We start from the raw sequence: 25,924 nt of genomic DNA, 5'->3' as shown, positions 1-25,924 counted from the left end.
GACTGTCCTGGAACTTGCTCTGCAGACCAGGCTGGCCTCAAACTCAGAGATCCCTTTGCCTCTGTTTCCTTGAGCACCAGCACACCCAGCTAGACTTGATCCTCTTAACACCTTTTACAAAGGTAATGAAGTAGAACAGTTGAATGTCAGCTTTTAGGACATTATTGGAGAAGGGCATTCAGAGGTAAGAGATTAATGTGAGGCTGGGGTGTAAGCAGATATGTCAGAAAACCTGGCTGAACATCATGAAACACTATGCTGAGGAGCCTGGCCTTTACAGAAGGCCCTGGAGAGGTAAAGAATATTAATTGCAGTTGCAATTTTTAAAATAACAAGTGATAACTATTTCTCAAAGAGGCGCTAAGTCTGGTTTATTTCTAAGATATTGTAAACAGAAATAATCTATATCTACCAACATGGTAAGTCTCAAACACTTAAGTCAATTATAAATCAGTATATACAATATATATATACAGTGCCTATCAGATAAAAATGTTGACACAAAACCCTTAACAGCCTATAAACACATACTACATGGAATACAAAAACATGACAAAGACTAAAAGTCTAATAGCAGTTTTAAGGTAACAGTGACCGGTGCTTGTACTAAAATTGGAAAGATAACAGTGACCGCATAGAGTAAGGGTTAAGGCTGACACAACACAAAGATCTTTGCAATAAACATTTAGGTGTCTACAGAAGAAAGTAGAAAAATGGTTTTTGCCTTTTTGAGATAATGTAGTGACGCGCCTGCATGGCCTGAAACCAAAACCCGAGCGAAGGACGTCAGGATTAAACACACACACACACACACACACACCTCTAGTCACTGATAAAAGAAGCCCTTTATTGAATAGCACCATGGAGGCTTTTATACCCAACACAATCAGGTAGGCCAACAGGTGAAAACCTCATCCCCTGACCCGCAATCAAGGACAAGGCAACACCTGCTCAGGAAGCAGAGCTGGACACAGCTTTCAGAAGGTCAAGAAAAGGTCACTAGCAGGGGAAAGCAGCACTGGAGGCCAGGACTCCAAATGGTCCCAACAATGTAGCACAGTTTGTGAAAAACAGGATCCCCCTGCCTCAGCCTCTACAGTGCTGAGATTATAGGTATGGACCATCATAACAGGCCATGAAGAAAAATCTTGAAAATGAACCAGGATACAAATAGCTGGGGTTCCGCAGGCTAAGTAGCAAATTTAATTCAAATGTTAATGTTTTTGACTTTTGTTTTTATTGAGCTCTACATTTTTCTCCGCCTTCAACCCTCCCCCAAGGTCCCTATGCTCCCAATTTATTCAGGAGATCTTGTCTTTTTCTACTTTCTACTTCCCATGTAGATTAGAGCTATGTAAGACTCTCAAGGTCCTCAATGTTCTCTGGGGTTGTGGTTTGTAGGCTGGTTTTCTTTGCTTTATATTTAAAAACCACCTATGAGTGAGAGTTCCTGTGATGATCGTCTTTCTGTGTCTGGGTTACCTCAGAATAATGTTTTCTACCTCCATCCATTTTCATGCAAAATTTAAGCTGTTGGTTTTTTTTTGTTGTTTTTTTTTTCTGCTTTGTAGTACTCCGTTGTGTAAATGTATCACATTTTCCTTATCCATTCTTTGGTTGAGGGGCATTGAGGTTGTTTCCAGGTTCTGGCTATGACAAACAATGCTGCTATGAGCATAATTGAGCACATGTCCTTGTGGCACGATTGACCATCCTTTGGATATATACCCAAAAGTGGTATTACTGGGTCTTGAGGAAGGTTGTTTCCTAATTTTCTGAGAAATCGCCACACTGAAATCCAAAGGGGTTGTATCAGCTTGCATTTCCCCCAGCAATGCAGAAGTGTTCCCCTTTCCCCACAACCTCTCTAGCGTAAGTTGTCGTGTTTTTGATCTTGGCCATTCTTAAGGTGTAAGATGGAAGGGGCTGGAGAGATGGCTCAGAGGTTAAGAGCATTGCCTGCCCTTCCAAAGGTCCTGAGTTCAATTCCCAGCAACCACATGGTGGCTGACAACCATCTATAATGGGGTCTGGTGCCCTCTTCTGGCCTGCAGGCATACACACAGACAGAATATTGTATACATAATAAATATGGAATCTCATGTTTTTGACTTTTTAAATACATAAAAACTAAACTTAGCTTGTATGAAGCATGGCCCACAAGCCAGCTTGCTTGGTGTGGACCAGGATACAGTCTACCTCTGGGTAGGCAGCACTGGTAATCGTAGCCACATGAGGTCCACTGAGATGAAAGTGGACTTGTATTTCTTCTTAGGTAAAATGGTCGCCCTGAAGGTACTATGATATTACAAAAGATAAACAGCGTGGCTCTAGACTGCTGTGGCTGTGCTCCTGTCACACACAGGACCTTGGGTTCTGTCTTCAGCGCTGAAATAGAACAGTGGCTGGAAATAAGACTGTAATGGGAGAGTGGGATGCACACGGGAAACAGAGAAGAGCTCTCAGCGTGACTGAACATACTGCAGGAAGTCATGGTGGACAGTCTGAGATGAACACTAGGCCCTTCTGTTGTTTGCAGTGGGATTTACTCCTAGGCCTTGCCCAAATGACACAAGTGTTCACTACTGAGCCACAAACCGAAATGTCTTGGTTTGGGGCCTGAAGGCTGCAGGAAACTTGATTAAGACAATCTAATGTGAAGAGAAGGGGAGAGCTGACAGGGACAACAGATGAGGAAACAAGGTAGGAGTGGTTAAGGCCAGAAAGGAAGATAATCAAGGTTATTTGACAGTTAAGAGCAGAAGGAAAACAAAATGGCCACCATTATGTACAGCTAGACTTTATATTATACTGTGGCCACCACAATAGCCACACTTCAGTGTTCTTTAAAAATGGACCACTTATAGTGATTTCAGTTTAAAGAAATATATACACACCTGCAGTTCAGTTATTTCATTAAATACATATATCAAACCCAGAAACTTACTAGTCACATATTTATACTTGTAGACTTCTGACAACATGAAGGGCTAGCCTGAGGTCCATGACAAGTTGATTCTGATGAAGAATGATGTCACACACAGAGTTCACAACCTTGTCCCAGAACCAAAACTACCAATTCTCTTAATTGTGATTCCACATATAGTTTACCCAAAGACTCGGTAGTAGAATAAGGGATTCTCAGCAACTTATGGTATGTCTTATGGTCAAGGATTCACGAAAGATCCACATCCTATCTTTATAAAATTTCAACTCTGAAATTCCCCTGCTGGAGAAATTTTAGATTGGTATCAATCCACACAATTACAAAGTATAGGTCCTGACCCAGAGCTTGATAAGGGATGGTTCTGCCCACTGCTCACGGACTCTATCAGGTAACTGAGAAGGATCCTCTTTGATAGCATCCAACCAAAAGAGTTACTGTGTGTGCTTTGTACTTCTTTTAGGACGTCTCATATCCTTTTTTTGCTTGAAAATAGGAGAATCCAAGAAACACAAGTCTGTGAAAGGGTCCCCTCTTCTCAGTTTCCTATAAATAAAAAAGATTTCAGGTATGATTACACATATAGCAGTATTATATTCAGCACAGGATTAATATAACAATAGGCCAGTCCTAGTCCTCAAAAACAATCCATTCCGGGTGGTGGTGGTGCACGCCTTTAATCCCAGCACTCGGAGGCAGAGGCAGGTGGATCTCTGTGAGTTCGAGGCTAGCCTGGTCTACAAAGGGAGTTCCAGGACAGGCACCAAAGCTACACAGAGAAACCCTGTCTCGAAAAACCTAAAAAAAAAAACAAAAAAACCAATCCATTCACGACTAAAGCCTTTCTTCAGCCCTCCCATAAGAGCCATCACAGATGAGTCCACACAGTACTTACGAAGCTAGTGTTGGCTCCTTATAGCTTGTGATGGTGGTGCACTTGCGCTTAGGCAGAGGCATGGCTGGGCTATCTTCACGCCTTTTTGGAGACAGAGAAAGTTTCCTGATTTTCACTATCGGAGACAGCAGGATATTGGTGACATCCTTTAGGCTACAACCAGATAAGTCTTGATTCTTGCATGGCATACCTACAATATAGTGTTTATTGAATATGAATCCAAGGGATACAAACCACAGAAATAAAACTATGGTCAATTACATATTTTTAAACACACAAAATACCTGGCACTTCATGATCTATGCTTTAATAACTTTGCTGTGGGATACTGGTCTTGTATCCTTTAAAGATTTGTCACTTTTATTGATTTAATAAAATGCTGACTGGCAGCCAGGCAGGAAGTATATGAGGGGCGACCAGACTAGGAGAATTCTGGGAAGAGGAAAGGCTCAGTCTGCAGTCACCATCCAGAGGCAAAGGAAGCAGGGTAAGAATGCCTCACTGAGTAAGGTACCATGTCATGTGGCTAAACATAGATAAGAATTATGGGTTAATTTAAGTTGAAAGATTTAGTTAATAATAAGCCTGTATTGTATAATAATAATAATAGTAAGCCAACCAGTTTACAATTACAAGCCTCTGTGTGTTTGGTTGGGACTGAATGGCTGTGGGACTGGGTGGGACAAAAACTTCCATCTACAAAACTTCCTCTTGTTTTTGTTTTTTTTCTTTTTCTTTTTTTCAAGCCAGATAATGTAGAAGCTATGGTAGATGTAAAGAACTATCAGCTACAACATAACTATTTACTAAAATGTAATCTTCTTCCCTAATAGCTTAGATGTTATAAGTTGGTTTAAAGTATGAAACTGTATTTTAGTTACACTTTAATCCTTAGAATCACCAAGGTTCCGGTCCCAGTCAACACCAAAGTTTGTGACACTGTTGGAGCCCACTGACCACAAAGTCATTCCATTAAACATACAAGAACTCTCCAGCAGACCATGAAGACCAGGGTAAAACCTGTTCCCCCTGGTGCTAATGTTACAAAAATTCAGATGTCTTTCCCGTCATTAACACCCAGGTCCTCTATCATCTCAAAGCTACATCTATTTGGGAGGCAGGTACCACACACATAGTGAGAATATGGAAAGACAATCTTCTCCAACAGAGGTTTTGAACTACAGAGTATCTGGGTGTCAGATACTTTCCTGCCACCACAAACATACAACCAATCCAGTATTAATGCAGACTACCTCCATGCAACAGGGCCAGACCAGCTGTTCTAGTCTAGAATAATGCTTCCCACACCATGTGTGTTTATAAGCCCCCAAGGGAACTTGTAAAGACACTCAAATTCTAATTCAAGGGACAGGACAGAACCTGGGATTATGGCTGTTTCCAGGTAATGATGCTGATAGAAGTCTGGGATCAAACTATTTAAGTGTTTTTGTTCTTTGTGAAACCTTATTGTTGTCAAAAAAACACAGAAGAGGTAACAAACAGTTCAACTATGCCCCATGTTACTCGACTTCAATAATTATCAAGTTTGCCAACCCTGCTCAACTTATTCTATCATTAAAGCATTTTTATTTAAAGTAGAGCAAACATTTATTAAGAAAAAGAGAAACAGCTACTGAGAGCGGATTCTCATGATACATAGTTTTAAAACACATTTTTACAAGTTATACTGTTCAGCTGTTTAACTAGGAAAGTTAATTCATTGTTTCAGACTTTAATATCCCAGTAAAGCAAATCAAACATGCCAACTGAGCTGTTACACTGTGACAACATTCTGAAGATGATAGGACCTGACAGCATGGAGCTATTGCCACAGGAATCAAAACTCTCAATGAAGTCTTTGTGAGTAGATGTAGGCTGATGACTAACACTGAACCACTTTGATAAAATAAATGCATGGGTTTCTGAGCTAGTTTTCAGCAGATGAGAAAAGAACTTCTTTCATAAGCTCACCTTCATCTAGAAAAATAAGTCAAGTTTCCTGTTAAATTAAATATATAAGCCCATTAAAATGAGTTTTTTCTTTTTCATTTTCCAGGGGATCACAAGTGTAAAGATCTTTTAATTCAATCCAACCACAACCTGTCCTCTCTTTACCCTGCTCAAAAGCGTCCTCTCCAATGGAAATCAGACCCCGAGAAGTAATACTCCTGTAAGATTCCTATTGGCTTCAAGTAAGCCAGAATAACAGAGCCATGTTTCTATTTTCTACCCATACTGTTTAATCAGGCTCTAACTTCCCTTACGGAGAACACATATGGAAAGTCTCTAGACTTCCCAGAGAAACAGACGGCGGTATAGTATCTAAGAATCATCAGCATTAGGCAACCATTTAGCAGAAACATTCAAAACTCAGGCAAATAAGCCCACTGCTTACCGGTAGGAGTTCTGGTTGGCAGAGTCTTCTCCTTATCTTTTTCATCCGTGTACTTGAGTTCCCTTTTAGGCCGAGGCCTGGTGATTGGTCTGTCTGATTCTCTGGTGTGGTCTATCAAGTGCTTGCAAGGAGGCAGGTAGATGTCACTGGACTCATCCTCAGAGGCACTCAGATCGGAAGCATTCCCTTCCTGGTCACCACTGGTAATTTCTTCACTGGAACCATTGCTCATCTTTTGTCGGAAAGGAGTAAGATGAACACGCTCTTCCACATTAAAATCATAAGCGTCGCCAGAACCAATAGACCTATCCAATTTTGTGGGTTGCAAAGTGTGCTTATCTTTGCTTTTCTTGCCCTTACACCTCAGTGAGGATTTTGATTTGCATTTCTGGTTGGCTCTTCTCCGCTTTGCTCTTTTCTGTGCACGTTGGTGCTTACGTTCTGTTTGTTCAGGTTCAGATGGTAAAATGACTTTTGTTTTAGCATTCTTTCCTGGGTAAGTCAGTCTAGGAGATAAGTTAATTTGGTCCTTGTTCCACAGGCAAACATTTTGTTCTACATTTTCAAGTTTGTGCAGAGTTATAGTTGGGTCTTTACACCCACTTCTTCTAACTTCCAAAGACTGTCCCACCCAGTGACTGGCTTCACAGTCCTCCAAAGCAGGGGAGCAACTTACATTACTAAAATCTTTCTTTAAGTGGCGACGGAAAGACACAGTCTTAGGTAAGATGTCATCAGAAGGCTTGACTTTACCTGAATCAAAATCACTCCCCAGTGTGTCTGGAGGAACAGTAGAACTTGGTTCTGAATATTTAAGGAACAAGTGAGGAAAACAATGTTATGTTTTAGAAATGCACATTCCAAGAACATTAGAACTGGAAGTTGCAGCAGTTATTCAATAGCTTCCCTATATTTACTATAAGTAAATAAAAACATAGAAAGTTCAATATCACCAGCTTTTTACTCATCATTGAATAATCAATAGCTTATATCAACATTTAAAAATACTGTAGGAATGATGTCATATGTGGGAGCTGATGCAGGAGGATCAAGTGAGGTCTGGCATGTGCCACATAGCTCTAGGATTGCCTTGGCCACAGAAAGAGACACTGTCTCAAAATAAAAGAAAAACCCTTTAATTCCAGCACTCAGAAGGCAGAGGATCTTTTTGAGTTCAAAGTCAGGTCTACATATGTGAGACCCTGTCTCAAAAGAACAAAACAATCTCCCCAACATAAGCAAATATATTCTCATTATGCATATATTATAAGAGGGGTTTTATGTGTTTCTGGTTCAAAGGCTTAAAGAAAAAGTACTAGCTTTGCTGTTTTATCTGTAAGCACAGAGAAGAAGAGAACTTCAAATTCTGAAATGAGAAAATATACCAAGAAAGTAGAAGTTATTTTTTGAAATTATTTGGATAATTGTTAATTAGGCCTTTCAGATAAATATCTGTATTTATAGGAAAAACAGGGTTTTCACCTGGTTTCCCTTATTCAAATTCCACCCATTTTGTGATGCTTAGTACAAAGTAGTACGGTCCTAGGTGTGAATGCTCCCTGCAGTCACTTCTAGTAAGATCCTTTACTTCGGGGCTGGAGAGGTGGCTCAGAGGTTAAGAGCATTGCCTGCTCTTCCAAAGGTCCTAAGCTCAATTCCCAGCAACCACATGGTGGCGCACAGCCATCTGTAATGAGGTCTGGTGCCCTCTTCTGGCCTGCAGGCATACACACAGAACAGAACATTGTATACATAATAAATGAATATATATATATCCTAGGCTACAACAGCACATAGCAGTTGATTGCAGCTACAGATACAACTAAAATTCCTCCTTATAGATTTGGCATAATGAATAGGTGTGTTGCTGTTGTTTTTCCTGACAGGGTCTCAACTATGTATTCAGATGGGCTTGAACTTGACCCCACTGCCTCACTGTGCTGGCTTTGTCAACTTGACACAAGCTAGAGTCATCTGAAACGGGGGAGCCTTAACTTAGAAAATGCCTCCATACGATTAGGCTGTAGGTAAGCCTATAGGACATTTTTACAATTAGTGCTTAATGTGGGAGGGCCCAGACCATTGTGGGTGTGGCCACCCCTGGGCTTGTGGTCCTGGGTTCAAGAAGAAAACAGGTTGAACAAGCCATGAGGAGAAAGTCAGTAAGCAGCACTCCTCCATGGCCCCTGCATCAGCTCCTGTCCTATGGGAGTTCCTGACCTTACTGTGTTTGTTTATGAACTGTTATATGGAACTGTGAACAAAACAAACCCTTTCCTCTCCAAGCTGCTTTTGGTATTTCATCACAGTAATAGTGACCCTAAGTAGGATACTCACCCTCCCAAGTGCTGAGATTATAGGAATAAGCCACCACTCAGGCTTTGAAGGGATTCTTTTAATCCCCTATCAGTCTATGCAAGATCAAGGTTCTTTGAGCAGAATAACAGATAAACAGACTTAAAAGTTAAAAATAAGGAAGAAAATGGGAAAAAAAAAGTAATTAGGTTACTTATTCACAAAGATCAGTATTTTTAGATTTTCTAACCAACTTACCTTTGGTTTGGAAAGGCCAGTCATTTTCTTCAAGAGCAGTTTGCCTTAAAGAATAAGAAACAGAAATCTTAGCAATTATATAAAAAGAAAACCCCAAACTCATCATTTTCCCAGGGTATAAGCTTGTGGTGATATCATTTCACAATTTCAGTCCAAATCTACAAATCCTTGTTCCCTATCACAGAAAACCAAATGCTGCTCACATGACACCTGGTATTTAATCCAACTTCAGGTCACAGAAGGAGCAGTCAATCCAAACTGCCTCAAAGTTTTTAAGAATGAAGTTTGGTCACTCAGCTCTTCAGGACCTATTATCACTGTGGGAGCTATCGTTTGGCAATGGTACATGCTAATGGTATTAAGTCTAGATTCTTCTGAAACTGTAGCCCCCTTTGTTTTCTTTGAAACCTGAATTCTAGTTTGCTTCATTAACCAAATTTTCTTCTACTCAAAACTTGTATTGACAATTTGTCTCGAAAAAACCAAAAAAAAAAAAAAAATTTCCACTTTATAATATTAAAATATAGGTTTTGTAATAGAGCAGAGGGAACTACTAGTTTTTTTGAAGTCTAATAACAATCTGGTTACCTCACCTCATCTAACTTCATTTGTTGGGTCTTAAAATCCAACAGTTTTAAAACTCTGGAAGTTTAATAGTGATGTGTGCAGCTAGAACTTTATAGTGAAGATGACAAAGCCCCATCTATGGCAGGCAGTCTGCCCTGGGGGCTAAGAGCCTCCATCTGGAAGCACTGTTTGTCCTCCCAGCATCGTGGTGCAGGCCAAGAACACGGCCACATCCTCAGCACATGGGCAGCCCCAATGTACTAGCACTGCCCAGACTGAGGCCATATTCGGTAGCTTTTCTAGTTTTTTATTTGTTATGAGCCAAGGTTTAGCCACGTAGCCCAGGCCATCTTGAATAACTATTCTCCTGCATCAGCCTCCCAAGCTTTGGACCTATAGCTATATATGTTAGCCACCTCACAGAATGGTGTAATTAGAGCTGGAGAGTTCATGCTGGCACAGAGAAAATCAGTTTTCTCCGAGGAAGTCTTACTGGGTCTGTCAACTGCACTCTAGAACAGGACAATACAAAACAGACTCAGTGGTATTTCTGTGGATGTTTTATTGGGCATTTTTTTCTTTTTCTTTTTTTTTTGTCTTTCTTTTGACTATTCTGCTTTTCATTTTTGTTTTGCTGTCCCCTCTTGAGAGAATGGACATAAAGTCATTTGGGAAGGGAGGATCTAGGAGCTGGATGAGAGGTAAATGATTAAAATATATCGCATGAAAACAATTTTAATAAGAAAGAGCTGTGTATTTTAGTATACATAATTAAATCTCAATAGTTCACAAAAGAACACAAAACACACATAACTGAAGAGAAGGGAAAGAGGGCATCTGAATCAGAACTGAACAACCAGACAGAGGTATTAAAAAGTGATAATTCACTCCACCCACCCCATGTCCCAATAAATAGGACAGGTTTTAGGCCTGAAAAAAATATTAGTTTTAATAATGACTGCTTACAAGAATGAAAAATGACATACAAAATAATAAAACAAAAAACAAATAAAACAACTGAAAGAAAACAGTTTAAAGCTTTGTTGAGTTTCTAACTTAGCCAACTAAACAGTAGAAAAAGGGGCTAGAGAGATGGCTCAGCGGTTAAGAGCATTGCCTGTTCTTCCAAAGGTCCTGAGTTCAATTCCCAGCAACCACATGGTGGCTCACAACCATCTGTAATGAGATCTGGAGCCCTCTGCTGGCCTGCAGACATACATGTAGACAGAATATTGTATACATAACAAATAAATAAATACAGTAAAAAAGAAGCTCTAACTTTCCACATAGAACAGTATTTTAATATCAAATTCTCTTAAGTATACTTCCAATAGAAAAAGCCTCAGACAATAAAGACAAATGATGTCAATTTCCTAGAAACAATAATGAACTTGGTACTAACCGTAAGGTCTTCACAGATAAGTCTCCGACGGTGTTGTCACTACTGGAGACCACTTCTGAGATACATCCTTTCCGATTCTGTTAATATATTAAATCAAAAGAAAACATCATTATAACTGTTTACTGCTATGAAGTGTGTATGTGCATTCTGCATGTATTGCTGGATAAACATATGTGCCTGCAGCTATAGTACACAGTTGCTGAAGTTTGCAGCACTGCCATGCAGTTTCAGGGGCTAGGATCCAACAGCTGAAACATCACACGCTGCCCTCTTGTAGCTCACATTCTAGTGTATAGAAAGAAATTGTAAAAAGGGTCTACAAGTTAGCCCACAGATAAGAGCTCTTGCCATGCAGGCCTCATAATCTCAGCTGGTCCGTAGAATCATGGTGGAAGGAAAGAATCACACCTGGAAGCTGTCCTCTGACCTTCACATGCCCACACGTGTCCCTCCTCCCAGTGAAAAGAGACATGTGTGTTGTGTGATGTTTTATTCTTTTGGCTTTTTGGGAGGCCCATCACCTAGCTTCCAAATAAATCACAAATAATTATGAATTCTGAGCTTTATCTTGGCTTGTTTTTTGCCAGCTTTTCTTAAATTAACCCATCTACCTTTTCCCTCTGGGCTTTTATGTTTCACTCTTAATCCATGGCTGGCTGTGTAGTTGGGTGGCTGGCCTCTGACATTCTCCTCTTCTTGGTCTCTCCTTCCTCTTCTTCCTCGTTTCTGCCTCTATTTATTTTCTCTGCTGCCGGCCCCACCTACCCTCGCTCCTGCCTCACTATTGGCTGTTCAGCTCTCTATTAGACCATCCACTGTTTTAGACAGGCGCAGTAACACAGCTTCAAAGAGTTAAACAAATGCAGTGTAAACAAAATCACATACCTGAAAATAATATTCCCCAACACACACGTCTGATTTCTACAGTGAAAGCACTATGAAGGCGAGATATGAGTGAATCTAGAGCTATTGAAGCTGGAGAGCTCTACTACACAGTGACTCTGACTGAAATGTAAGAACTCATCAGTTACTGAGCAGGAGGAAGAAAAAGCAGTGTAAAGAGCAAATGCAAAAGTTGTAAAACAGGAACAGTCATGGTTGTTTAAGAGCACAGGTCAATGCAGTGAAACACAGCAACTGAGAGCAGTGGGAGGTGCGCACACCAGCCAGCAGCTGGAGAGCCATGACTCTGAGGGGAAGGTTAAGGGTCACTGAAACTCACTAAACTACTAAGCAAAGCAGTACAAAGATCAGTCTGGCCAACACAAAGCATGGCTTAAAGGGGTCCTAGAGTGGAAAAAGTTAGGATGTCATCATAGCAAACGAAGATGTGAGACTAAAGCTCATGGGATGGCCCCATTAATAAAAACATGCATAACCCAAGGGGTCTAGGGTATATTCAGTATTAAGCAACTTGCCACGGAGTTTCTGTCAAGGGTTCTATCATTCTTAACATTTAGCAGATGAGAACATGTGGAGAGAAAATTCCATCATGTGCAAGGACTGAATGTGGATGGGGGAGAAGGCATTGATGGAGCAGGTTTGGCCAGAGTAAGTGAGCAGGCAGCTTTACTGAGATGTGCAGCAGTTAACTGGACAAAGATCTGGGCACAGCAGTGCGTGAATCTCAACACTCTGGTGCTGAGGCAGAGGGAAAATCAATGTGAGGCTAGCCAGGTTTCAGACTGAGTTCTGGGCTAGCCTGGACTGTAGTGAGAGACTATGACCCAAACAACAACAACAATGAATGAATGAATGAATAAATAAATAAATAAATAAATAAGTAAAAAATAGAGAGGGGATTACAGAAGAAGGCAGAGGTAGACAATATACTTGAGAATTGGAAGAGTTATGCTTTGTTTTGTTTTTCAAGACAGGGTTTCTGTGTCCTGGAACTAGACCAGGCTAGCCTCAAACTCCCAGAGATCTGCCTGCCTCCGGCTCCTGAGTGCTGGGATTAAAGGCGTGCACCACCCAGCAAGAGTTGTGCTTGGTATAAAAGTTTGTCTGAGATGAGTGTATACATCTGCATCTATGTTTAAGCTTTGATTTATGAATTCAAAAGTTACCAGAGAACAATTATATAATCATGGGAGGATTTCACATGTGTCTGGGGCAACTGGCATTTACCAAAATAGAAGCTGCCAACACAGGAGACTAACACGGAACAGCAAGGAAGTAGGAAGAAAACTCAGGGTGAGTATGATGGCATGAAAATTAAGAGATCAATGATTTCAAGTAAAGAGACTTCTCTCGCAATCACTGCAAAGCTAAGAAACAAGGGCAAGCCAAACTTGGCAGCATGCAAGCTTTGGTGATCTTGATACACAGCCACAGAAAACGGCAATGACAGAAGCTATGTACATGGTTTAAATGAGACCAGGTTTTACTATACAGACCAGGCTGGGCTTGACCTCACAGAGATGTGCCTGTCTCTCCAATGCAAGGATTTAAGGTGTGAACACCACATCTGGCCCCTCCACCCCCGCTTTCTCTCTCTCTTTTAAAAGTTGTGTTGTGAGAGGGAAAGGAAGAAATAAAGGATGGAAACCTGACCAGGATGATTTCTTCTTTCATCCTGAAGGCAGAGACAGTGCAGCTCCTACACCTCTGACTGTGCCAATCCAGTAGGGAGGAAAACAAATAATAAGGATCCAAATTCTCACGGGAGTGAGATGAGAACATGATGCTGTGGGGGAGAACAAGAGAAAATAGGAAAAGCCTGCACATTTCTGCTGGAAAGATGAGCCGCAGATGGAACACTAAGAAGAGCTCTTAATCAAATTTAATGAACTTTTGAATTTAATGAACACATACTAGCTTTATCTTTATCTCACATTTTTTATTTATTCTATGTGTCTACATATCTGTTGAATGTATGCTCATGTGGCCAGAAGAGGGCAACAGATCCCTGCCAGCTGATGTGGGGAGGGATCCTAACTCAACAGATATTGATTCAATAACAAATTGCCCAAAACTACCTATAAGAATGAGTTCTTGGCCGGGCAGTGGTGGCGCACGCCTTTAATCCCAGCACTGGGGAGGCACGGGCAGGTGGATCTCTGTGAGTTCGAGGTCAACCTGGTCTACAAGAGCTAGTTCCAGGACAGGCTCCAAAGCTACAGAGAAACCCCGTCTCAAAAATAAAAAAATAGGGCTGGAGAGATGGCTCAGCGGTTAAGAACATTGTCTGCTCTTCCAAAGGTCCTGAGTTCAATTCCCAGCAACCACATGGTGGCTTACAACCATCTGTAATGAGGTCTGGTGCCCTCTTCTGGCCTTCAGGGATACATGCAGACAGACTATTGTATACATAATAAATAAATATTTAAAAAAAAATGAGTTCTTATATAAGTTTTCAATTTGATATCAAAATAGCTAACTTTGAAAGTAGTAACATTTGCCCATCAAAATCCCAGCAAAATTCTTCAAAGACCTCAAAAGAACGGTACTCAACTTCATTTGGAAAAGCAAAAAACCCAGGACAGCCAAAACAATCCTGCACAATAAAAGAATGTCTAAAGGCATCACAATCCCTGACTTCAAACTCTACTACAGAGCTAAAGTACTGAAAACAGCCTGGTATTGGCATAAGAACAAACAGGAGGACCAATGGAACTGAAAAGAAGACCCCGATATCAATCCACATACCTTCGAACACCTGATCTTTGATAAAGAGGCAAAAAATAACAAATGGAAAAAATAAAACATATTTAACAAGTTGTGCTGGCATAACTGGATATCAACATATAGAAGAATTAAAATAGACCCATATCTATCACCATGCACAAAACTCAAGTCCAAATGGATCCAGGACCTCAAAATAAAGCCAGCCACATTAAACCTTAAAGAAGAGAAAGTGGGAAGTACACTTGAACACATTGACACAGGGAACCACTTCCTAAATATAGACCCAGGAGCACAGACACTGAGAGTGACAATTAATAAATGGGATCTCCTGAAACTGAAAAGCTTCTGTAAAGCAAAGGACATGGTCAACAAGACAAAAAGACAGCCTGAAGATCCTGTCACAGACTCACAGAGATGTGTGAGTTGGCCTTTGCCTCCCTGGGAAAAGATCCTCACTAACCCCACATCAGACAGAGGTCTGATCTCCAAAATATACAAAGAAATTGGACACCAAAAGATCACATAATCCAATAAAAAAAAAAATGGAGTACAGACCTAAACAGAGAACTCTCAACAGAGGAATCTAAAATTGCTGAAAGACACTTAAGGAAAGTTCAACATCCTTATTCATCAGAGAAATGCAAATCAAAACAACTCTGAGATTCCATCTTACACCTATAAGAATGGCCAAGATCAAAAACACTGAGGACAACTTATGCTGGAGAGGTTGTGGGGGAAAAGGGAACACTCCTGCATTGCTGGTAGGGATGCAAGCTGGTACAGCCCCTTTGAATGTCAGTGTGGCGATTTCTCAGAAAATTAGGAAACAACCTTTCTCAAGACCCAGCAATACCACTTTTGGGTATCTATCCAAAGGATGCTCAATCGTGCCACAAGGACATGTGCTCAACTATGTTCATAGCAGCATTGTTTGTCATAGCCAGAACCTGAAAACAACCTAAATGCCCCTCAACCAAAGAATGAATAAGGAAAACGTGGTACATTTACACAACGGAGTACTACACAGCAGAAAAAACAAACAAACAAAAACAACAGCTTAAATTTTGCATGAAAATGGATGGAGGTAGAAAACATTATTCTGAGTGAGGTAACCCAGACACAGAAAGACGATCATCACAGGAACTCTCACTCATAGGTGGTTTTTAAACATAAAGCAAAGAAAACCAGCCTACAAACCGTAATCCCAGAGAATTTAGACAACAATGAGGACACTAAGAAAGACTTACATAGCTCTAATCTACATGGGAAGTAGAGAAAGACAAGATCTCCTGAGTAAATTGGGAGTATGGGGACCTTCGGGAAGGACTGAAGTGGGGAGGGGAGAGGCAGGGAGGGGAGCAGTGATGGAGGAAGGTCATTGGTTAAAAAATAAAGAAACTGTTTGGCCCTCATAGGTTAGAACATAGGTGGGTGGAGTAAACAGAACAGAATGCTGGGAGGAGGAGGAAGTGAGCTCAGACACCATGCTCCCCTCTCCCGGGCAGATGCAGGGCAGCTCCTCTCAGAGGCAGACATGATGAAGCAAGCCGCCAGGTCAGACATGCTGAATCTTTCCCGGTAAGACTAGTGCTACACAGATTATTAGAGATGGGTTGATCAGGATTTGAGAATTAGCCAGTAAGGGCTAGAGCTAATGGGCCAAGCAGTGTTTAAAAGAATACAGTTTGTGTGTTGTTATTTTGGGGCATAAGCTAGCCAGGCATCCATGTGCCGGGCTGTGGGAAGAGGCCCGCAGCTCCCACTACAGAGCAGACAAAAATGTAGAGCTCAATAAATATCAATAAAATTATATATATATATATATGTATGTGTGTGTGTGTGTGTTTATATTTAATTTTTATTACTAGTTAAATAACTAGAGGGGATAGGGATGTGGCTCAGTGATAGAACACTTGCCTAGCATATGCAAAACCATGGATCCCATTTCAGGGAATAAGAAAATAAAAGTTAAGAAATTTGCTCACAAAAAAAAAAAAGAAAAAAAAAAAAGCAAGAAAGAAAGTAGTAACATTAAGGCGGGTGGTGGTGGCACACGCCTTTAATCCTAGCACTCAGGGAGGCAAAGGCCGACTCACACATCTCTGTGAGTCTGTGACATGATCTCCAGGAGCCGGTTCCAGTCTCACAAAACCAAAAAAAGAACAACAAAAAGAAAGTAGTAACATTATTCAAGATAAAGGAGAAAAGAATATCTAATTGTATTGTAGCAGTATAATTGAAGGTATTAATTATAGGACTAGAGAAAGCTCAGTGATAGGACCCTAGCACTCACTCCTATGCCTCCAGCCCCTATGTTGGATGGCTCATAACTGCCTATAATTCCAGCCCTGCGTGGGTGAGGTCTGAAGTTTCTGAGCTGTGTGGGCAGCTGTATTCATGTGCACAATCCCCCCACAAATAATTAAAAATAAATCTTAAAAGTATAAAGACTTATTATAAGACTGTTAGTGAGCAAGTTAAGACAGAAAGGAAACATGTCTTAAAACTCCCCTTCTTTTGTCTCTACATTTCTGCATTTTAAAATATTATTTATTTATTTGGTGGGAAGGCGTGCTATGCCATGTGTATATGTCAGAGGACAGCTTTCTGGGGAGTCAGATCTCTCTTTCTACCATGTGTGTCCCATCAACAAGTGGCAAACACCTTTACCCTCGAATGTCTTTGCTCCAAATCTTCCCTTTTTTCCCCACAATTTCTTTTGCAACATTGAGGATGAACGAACTCAGGACTTTATGCATTCTGGACAAGTATTCTACTCTTGCAAAGAAGTATTCTACCCAAGCAAAGAAGGCCTTCTTAGACTAAAACATCTTAGTGGTGGCACACACATTCAACCCTACCACTTGGATGACTGAGGCAGGTATATCTCTGTGAGTTTGGGGCCAGCCTTGTCTACATATTGATATCCTGTCACAAACAAATAAAAAAGCTCTCTACTATTGAGAAATCAACCTTGAACACTGAAGAACAAGTACAGAGTGGTTCAGAACAAGTGACACACATAGATCTACAACAGAAAAAAAAATTCTTTTAAATGCTAAGAATATATTAGCAACTAGTAACAACACACTTAACTGGGAACATTGACAGCTGGCACTAAGCATTCAATAGCAGAATTTTCTCCCTACTGTTCTGGCATTTATGCCATTGCGTAGACACTGAAGAGTGGTCCTTGGAATTTCAGCCAAACTCTGGAAAGGAGGGGGCTGACGATCTGGCTCAGCAGTAAGGATGTGTAGTGGCAGAAAACGGCCTGTAACTATAGCTCTGATGCCTCTGGCCTCCATGTGCAGCCATACGATCACACGCATGCCCAGATGCACACACACACACACACACACACACACACACACACACACACACACATACACAATTAAAAACAAACAGAAATAATCATTTATAAATTCTGGAAAGCATCAGGGAGATTCAGATGCCGATAGGCTGGTCCCTTGTAATTTACTGAATAAGGGGAAAAAGATTAAAATGTTGAAAGAACACAATCTTTAAAATGTAATCCAAGCTGGGCGGTGGTGGCGTAAACCTTTGAGGCAGGTAGATCTCCAAGTTTGAGGCTAGGCCAGGTTCCAAAGCTACAGAAAAACCCTGTCTCGAAAAATCAAATAACAACAACAACAACTACTACTACTACTACAGAAACCAAAAAACAAAACAAAAACAAAATCTTAGAAGTCTCTTTCAGAGATAAGAACTCACTGTACAACTCAGATTAGCCAATAACTTGAATCTTCCTGACTTGGCATGTCGAGTTCTGGAGTCACAAGTCACCGGTGTGAACGGCACCCAGGAAGAAATAGCATCTGCTAGAAAGCAATTATTTTCTACACTGTCTACTATGCACATATTATATGTGAAGGTACGCGAATGTATGTCCCATGTTTATATAACACCTGCAAGTTGTATTCTGAACTTCACATACACACCTAAATAAATAAACATAATAAATTATTTTTTAAGTGATTTCTCCAAATAGTATTTAGAATACTTTCCATATCTAAAATAAAGAGCTTTATAAAGCTGCACTTCATACAGCAAAACTATATAAGAAAGTTTTGTAATGAACATACCTGATCAATGTCTTCACTTTGTTGGGAAGTTAGCTTCTCTTTCACTGTATACAGCTGGCATGCAAGATAGTAACATTCTCTTCTCAGCTGTAGGATGATATCTTGGGCTTCTCTCACTTTGGATTTTTCATTTTCCAAAGCCAAAACTAACAACCTGTTGTTATCTTGGTAATTTTTCAGCAGTGTAGCAGTGTTAGCTATAAGATAAAAATTTCAATTAAACTTACACCTAGAAGGTAAAATGGGCTGGAGAGATGGCTCAGTGGTTAAGAGCAATCAATCAATCAATCAATGAAGCCCAGAGGCCATAAGGAGCTAGATGTGGTCATACACACAAGTAACCCCATCACTGTGTGTCAGAGCAGGAAAGGAGCTAAGGTGTTGGAGGGTTATGGACACAGGAGGATCTCTGGAGCTTGGCTGGTTGCCAGTCTAATTCTTGGTTCAGTAAGAGACCGTTTGCAGGGGAATAGAACAGAGAGAAATAGCAGGGCTCCAGAACTTCTCCTCTAGCACAGCCCTGCTCCCCGCCACACACTCACATACACGCACACACGCACGCACACGCACGCACACACGCCACACTAGCGCACAAGAATGGCATATAAAAACATCACAGAAGTTTCTTACTGGGTACTTGGCATGGTGCAACGATAAAGGACTTGCGTCTGCCAACCTCTGCTAAGTTTTTATTCCTTTTCTCTTTCATTCGTTTCTTAATATCTTCAAGACTATCTTGAAAGGACTTTTTCTGACACCTTTCCTTAACCATCTTTGTCTATGAATCAAAAAAAAAACAAAAACAATTAACATTTCTCAGATACTTTCAAATATAAAATTTAGAAAAAAGGAATTAAGGAAAGACTAAATTGTAAACTTACTTCAAAAAAGGCAGTAATTTTGTTTTTTAGCTTTAAAATATTACAAATTTTAATAATAAAATATTACTAATATTACTAAGTCAGATGTTGTGGCATAATCCAAGCTACTAAGATGGTTATGGCACCCGGATCATGAATTCATGCTTCGGCTACACAGTAAAACTCATTTCAAAAACAATTCAACAAAAGCAGATGTTAGAATCAAGCTCATGATAAGAAAAAAAAAAATCCTGTAAAATGTCATTCATGTTTCTGAAATAATCTTCTGCCATTTCATAAGAAAGTAGTAGTAAGCCAGGCGGTGGTGGCGCACGCCTTTAATCCCAGCACTTGGGAGGCAGAGGCAGGCGGATCTCTGTGAGTTCGAGACCAGCCTGGTCTACAAGAGCTAGTTCCAGGACAGGCTCCAAAACCACAGAGAAACCCTGTCTCGAAAAAACAAAAAACAAAAAACAAAAAGAAAGTAGTAGTAAGTGTCAACTATTCATTTTCTAGTAGATACTCATTGGAAGCATACAATATTCTAAGCACTATGGGATCTGCTTATTGAATATGTTACACAGTCTGGTTTTGAACTTAAGAGCGCTGATATTCGCAGCCTCCTGAGTATCTGGAACCACATGTGCGAGCCACACACTTTGCCTTACTTTTCTTACAATGTTTATGACCAACCTTTAGTGTTTAGGATTACAGTATTAGTTCAGAAGCAATTATATGAACATCTGGAGCTCTGTTTAGCAATTATTACTAATTATTTATTGGGGTGGCTGAGAACACATGCATTCATATTAAAACATCAATGTGATTAAAGCAAAATGACATGCTTCAACATGCCATACTACTTTTCATTAAGTTTGTATCCTAGACTACAACTTCCAGGTCTCCAAACTGCAAACTGTTGCCACCCGCGATGTACACATACAATTTCACCACAACGGATTCTCTTCTCTTGGTTTTTTGAATCTGTTCCTTTCTTGGGTAATTTTCCCAGGACTTATTTTTCCTCCGTGCATATCTGGGGCCTTAAATAGGTACTCCATATCTCATCTAAAGGTATTTCTACCAATGTATATGTACGATAGATTGGAGGGGGTGTCTAACAGAATAAATGCAACTAGTCTTTTAAAGTACGAATAGGTTGCGTAAGACAGCCACCCTAACACCACCAAGTTTTTAAAATTTGCACCAGAGATGTCTGAGATTGAATAACTGGTGGAGTTAAAATTGATTACGGTCTCTGTGAGTTCGAGACCAGCCTGGTCTTCAAGAGCTAGTTCCAGGACAGGCTCCAAAACCACAGAGAAACCCTGTTTCGAAAAAACCCAAAAAAAAAAAAAAAAAAAAAAAAATGATTACGGATTGTTTCTGTGCGCGGGCGCGCAGGAAATTGAACCAGGGTCTTGTGCATGCTAGGCAAAAATCTATCAGCAAGGCACATCCTCAGCCCCTATTAGATACTTTAAAAGCAAAGTCCTATCTAAGGAGTTTTTGCTAGCATAAACTAAGCAAACTAACGTCCTACAAGATGTGTGCTAGAGCAAAAGCCCTGCCAAGTGCGGGGTGCACGCTCCCGTGAGCTGAAGGCCTAGCCCCGTCGGGTACCCCCGGTGCTCACCACCCGTCCCGCCCCGTACCTCGGCGGCTCACAGCCGCTCACTGCCGCTCACAGCCCCTCACAGCACCGCGAGCTTGTCTGGCCTCCAGCTCCGCCAGGCAGGATACAACTACCGCCGCCACATTTGAAATCCTCCGTCGCGATCGTCCATTGGCTGCCCGAAGGCCGTCATGCGCAGCGCCTCTTCCACCCCCGAGTCGCAGCCTGTGACGTGCACGCACGCGCAGCAGTGGTTGGCGTGAGGTGGGGCGGAGGGGAAGGGTGGAGCAGGCTTTGGCTCCCCGCGGCCGTTCGAGGGGCGGAGTCACCGGGAGCTTGGAGGCTGGATTCTGGATGCGTTCATAACTTCCTATTTTAGGCCGGGGTGTTGGACATACGCGGGAGAACCCAGCTCTCTGGAGGCTACGGAGGAGAACGATGAATGACGAGTTCGAAGCAAACCTGAATTGGAGAACTAAAGATTGAGACAGACCCGTGCTCGGGAGCGTCCTCTTGTGGCAAACGTCCAGTCAGCTTGCTGCACACCCGGGAGGGCCCAGGGTAAGGGTTGAAGTGAGAGATTATAGCTTCAACCTCTGGAAAACACAAGAGCACTCTGCAGGTGGGCCTGGTTGATTCATGGAAGAAACTCCAAGTGACAGCCTGATCCCGTCCCAAGCATTCACTGAGGAGATTTAGAACCGACTGCAGCCTATCCCCAGGACAGACTTTCCAGGTGCAGCAGCGTTGCCTGGAGCAGAGGATTGAGTTTACATAAAAGGTTAAGGAATGTTGGTTCAGGGCCAGGATGGATTTAAAAGGACTTTCTGGGGAACAACCTAAACGTCTTTATTAGTTCCTGAGAATCGTAAAGGAATTGGGTTTAGGCATGCTGGGAAAAGTGCAGCATGGTCACACATCAGTAGATGTAGTGTGGGATTTGGTCAGGACATACACACACACACACACAAAAAAAAAAGGGAGGGAAGAGGAAGGTGGCAGCAGGGAACTCCACAACAAGAAATTTGAAGCCTCAACAGTTGGATAATTTGCTTCTTAAGTCATATCCTTGGTAAACATTAGTAGCCAAACAGAACTCTTCTTAAACCAAGAGGAACCACCGTAATTCTGAACGAAGTATGGGAGGCTCCAATTAAAACTAGTAATGTGAATAATTAGCATTGACATCTGTCACATTCATCTGTCATATCCCTTCTGAGTTCCCTTGCTTCCATAGGAAATGTAGTGTGTGTGTGTGTGTGTGTGTGTGTGTGTGTGTGTTGAACTAGCCTGATTGCACCGACTGGGAAGCCATGCCCTTTAAATGTGTTTAGATCTACTCAGTCATTTCCAATCGTCAGCAAACTTCTATTGTCATAGGAAGTTACCAGGATGTCTGAAACACATTAGAGCTGAACTTGACCTGATAATGCCTGGCACATGGACGACAATAAGCAAGCAAGTATCGAGGGGTTGAGATGAAGGAGCTCATCTGTGATAAACAGAAGATGACTATGTAGGTACTCTTAGTGTGGGGCATCTTAAACTGTAAGAGTCACCTAGGGAGCACATTCCTGGGATGTTGCCTTAGGAGAGTCTGATTCACCTTTTCTGCTGTTTCATATAGCTTGTTGGTGTTGGTGTCTAACATTGGGCCTTGAGTATGTGAGGCAAACACTCCGTTATTGTTTGATGTTGGGTCATAGGTGCCACAGCAGAGACAGATCACCAAGATGCTAAGCCTTCACTTTCCAAAGGAGCAGAGGGGTCCAGCCTTCTTGGAAAAGACTGGTACCTGGCTAGCTCCCTCTAGTTACTTTATTCAAACAATTTTACAAACTTAAATTGGGTTTGAAAAAGTTTCCAGTTACCAAAGTCATCTTGCTCTTTCTGCCCATCAGAGCAGATAAGCTACACACATAATCAAAAAAAGTTCCTTTTGATTGTGGCTTTCCAGGTCTGCCAGGAGTGTCTTAGGACCAAGATCAGTGCATCTCAAGCTCTCGTGTAGCACCAAGTGCAGACTCCAGAGAAACAATGCTTCAAGGTTTAAACAGTCTTTTCAGCCTCTACTGATTAACCCACACATAGCAAGGGCTTTGCTGAATCATTTCTCTCAAAGCCAGACACAAACGCTGTACTATATTTAAAGCCAGATATACAGGCTTTACTCTACATATCACTGCACCCCACCATTGAGCAATATTTTAAATCAAGGTATCTGGTATTTTCAAATAGGTAATTCCTCCGTCAGTCATTGCCACCCTCCATCAGAATTGCTGTTTAAGCAAAGCTAGAATCAAGAACTAGCTACTATAGGGACAAGGGCTTATCTGCCTTCTTTTTAATAGTGATTAACTTTATATTAGTCTCAGGGCTTTGTATATGCTAGATAAGCATTCTATGACTAGTTTACATTTGCAGCTATTGTTTTGATTGTTTCCTTTTCTGATATTAGTGATTGAGCCTAGGGTCTCACACAAACTGGGTGGGCCCTCTACCACTGAACTACATCCCAACTAAACTATTGTGTAAAATGCTTCATTACTGCTCCATGCTTCAGTTCCCTTATCTGTGAATTGGAGGCAGAAATGAAAGTATTCCAGCTTCTAGGCCCACGGATTTGTCATTGTGAGCTGCCTAGTCTGCCACTGGCACAGAGACAAGCTTTGTTTTTCCTCAGGAACTTCTGTTTACTCTCCTTGGTAGAAATGAGTTTGGGTTATGTTTGACTCACTCCTAGCCCTTGGGTTTTTGAGGCAGGACTTGAACATAAGTGAGTCTGGCTTTGAACTTGTGGTTCTCCTGCCTTCATCTTCCAAGCAAATGTCACCAAACCTACCATCTCTCACACCCAACATTTAACAATTTATTTGAGCAAGAAAAGGTAGGTCCTAGAGTCAGGCAGCATTCAGCATCAAAGACAGTTCAGAATGCCCCTCTTTAGTCTTTTTGTTTTGAGACCACATTTATTTTATTTATTTATTTATTTTGAAAAAAAATTTTCCTCCTCCTCCCTGCCTCCCATTTCCCTCCCCCTCCTCCCGCCCCTCTCCCCCTCCCCCCACTCCTCTTCTCCTCCCTCTCCAGTCTGAAGAGCAGTCAGGGTTCCCTGCCCTGTGGAAAGTCCAAGGTCCACCCCCTCCATCCAGGTCTAGGAAGGTGAACATTCAAACTGGCTAGGCTCCCACAAAGCCAGAACATGAAGTAGGATCAAAACCCCATGCCATTGTCCTTGGCCTCTCATCAGCTCTCATTGTCCGCCATGTTCAGAGAGTCCGGTTTTATCCCATGCTTTTTCAGTCACAGTCCAGCTGGCCTTGGTGAGCTCCCAATAGATCAGCCCCACTGTCTCAGTGGGTGGGTGCACCCCTCATGGTCCTGACTTCCTTGCTCATGTTCTCCCTCCTTCTGCTCCTCAATGGGACCTTGGGAACTCAGTCCGGTGCTCCAGTGTGGGTCTCTGGCTCTATCCCCATCCATCGCTAGATGAAGGTTCTATGATGATATGCAAGATATTCATCAGTATGGCTATAGGATAGGGTCATTTCAGGTTCCCTATCCTCAGCTGCCCAAGGAACTAACTGGGGACATTGCCCTGGGCACCTGGTAGCCACTCCAGGTTCAAGTCTCTTGCCAACCCTTAGGTGACTCCCTTAACTAAAATATGTGCTTCCTGCTCCCCTATCCAACCTTCCTTTATCCCCAATCATCCTGTATCCCCAAGATCCCCCATCCTCTCCTTCTCACTTTTCTCTCCCCATATCCCCTTACCCCCATCCCTCTCCACCCCCAAGATTCCAATTTTTTGCCTGGCAATCTAGTCTACTTCCCATATCAAGGAGGATAACTGTATGTTTTCCCTTGGGTTCACCCTCTTATTTAGCTTCTTTAGGATCACAAATTATAGACTCAGTGGCCCCTATGTATGGCTAGACACCCAATTATGAGTGAGTACATCCCATGATCTTCTTTTTGGGTCTGGATTACCTCACTTAGGATAGTGTTTTCTATTTCCATCCATTTGCATGCAAAATTCGAGAAGTCATTGTTTTTTTACCGCAGAGTAGTACTCTAATGTGTATATATTCCATACTTTCTTCATCCATTCTTCCATTGAAGGGCATCTAGGTTGCTTACAGGTTCTGGCTATTACAAATAATGCTGCTATGAACATGGTTGAACAAATACTTTTGTCATATGATAGGGCATCTCTTGGGTATATTCCCAAGAGTGGTATTGCTGGGTCCAGAGGTAGGTGGATCCCAAATTTCCTGAGAAACCACCACACTGATTTCCAAAGTGGTTGCACAAGTTTGCATTTCCACCAGCAATGGATGAGGGTATCCCTTTCTCCACAACCTCTCCAGCAAAGGCTATCATTGGTGTTTTTGATTTTAGCCATTCTGACAGGTGTAAGATGATATCTCAAAGTTGTTTTGATTTGCATTTCTCTGATCGCTAAGGAGGTTGAGCATGACCTTAAGTATCTTTTGGCCATTTGAACTTCTTCTGTTGAGAGTTCTCTGTTCAGTTCAGTACCCCATTTTTTAATTGGGTTAATTAGCATTTTAATGTCTAGTTTCTTGAGTTCATTATATATTTTGGTGATCAGACCTTTGTCTGTTGCGGGGTTGGTGAGGATCTTTTCCCAGTCAGTAGGTTGCCTTTTTGTCTTAGTGACAGTGTCCTTTGCTTTAAAGAAGCTTCTCAGTTTCAGGAGGTCCCATTTATTCAATGTTGCCCTTAATGTCTGTGCTGCTGGGGTTATACATAGGAAGAGATCTCCTGTGCCCATAAGTTGTAGGGTACTTCCCACTTTCTATTCTATCAGGTTCAGTGAGTTCAGATTGATATTGAGGTCTTTGATCCATTTGGACTTGCATTTTGTGCATGGTGATAGATATGGGTCTATTTTCATTCTTCTACAGGTTGACATCCAGTTGTACCAGCACCT

At 41.6% G+C, this 25,924-nt stretch overlaps 1 protein-coding gene across 1 annotated transcript; it reads right to left on the bottom strand.

Moving 5' to 3' along the window:
- Nucleotides 1-2,524: 2,524 nt before the first annotated feature.
- Sgo1 (shugoshin 1) lies at nucleotides 2,525-21,036 on the bottom strand. The gene is made up of 8 exons (XM_057751515.1): nucleotides 21,008-21,036; nucleotides 19,123-19,270; nucleotides 18,493-18,689; nucleotides 10,757-10,833; nucleotides 8,788-8,831; nucleotides 6,235-7,038; nucleotides 3,840-4,029; nucleotides 2,525-3,490 (listed from the first exon to the last, which is right to left on the bottom strand). Exons 2-8 carry the CDS (start codon nucleotides 19,262-19,264, stop codon nucleotides 3,379-3,381), a joined length of 1,566 nt encoding a protein of 521 aa, XP_057607498.1. The 5' UTR covers nucleotides 19,265-19,270; nucleotides 21,008-21,036; the 3' UTR covers nucleotides 2,525-3,378.
- Between the last annotated feature and the right edge of the window lie 4,888 nt (nucleotides 21,037-25,924).

Source organism: Chionomys nivalis, chromosome 19, assembly GCF_950005125.1.
Source record: "Chionomys nivalis chromosome 19, mChiNiv1.1, whole genome shotgun sequence".
Lineage (NCBI taxonomy): Eukaryota > Metazoa > Chordata > Mammalia > Rodentia > Cricetidae > Chionomys > Chionomys nivalis.
This window is presented reverse-complemented; position numbering and strand designations above follow the sequence as displayed.

Excerpts from the sequence above, each read along its gene's own strand:
- Sgo1 (XM_057751515.1), bottom strand. The coding sequence starts at position 19,264 with ATGGTTAAGGAAAGGTGTCAGAAAAAGTCCTTTCAAGATAGTCTTGAA. Across the intron at positions 7,039-8,787 it reads CTGGCCTTTCCAAACCAAAG|AACCAAGTTCTACTGTTCCT; the intron begins GTAAGTTGGTTA and ends TTAAATATTCAG. Across the intron at positions 3,491-3,839 it reads AAGGAGCCAACACTAGCTTC|GAAACTGAGAAGAGGGGACC; the intron begins GTAAGTACTGTG and ends TTTTATTTATAG.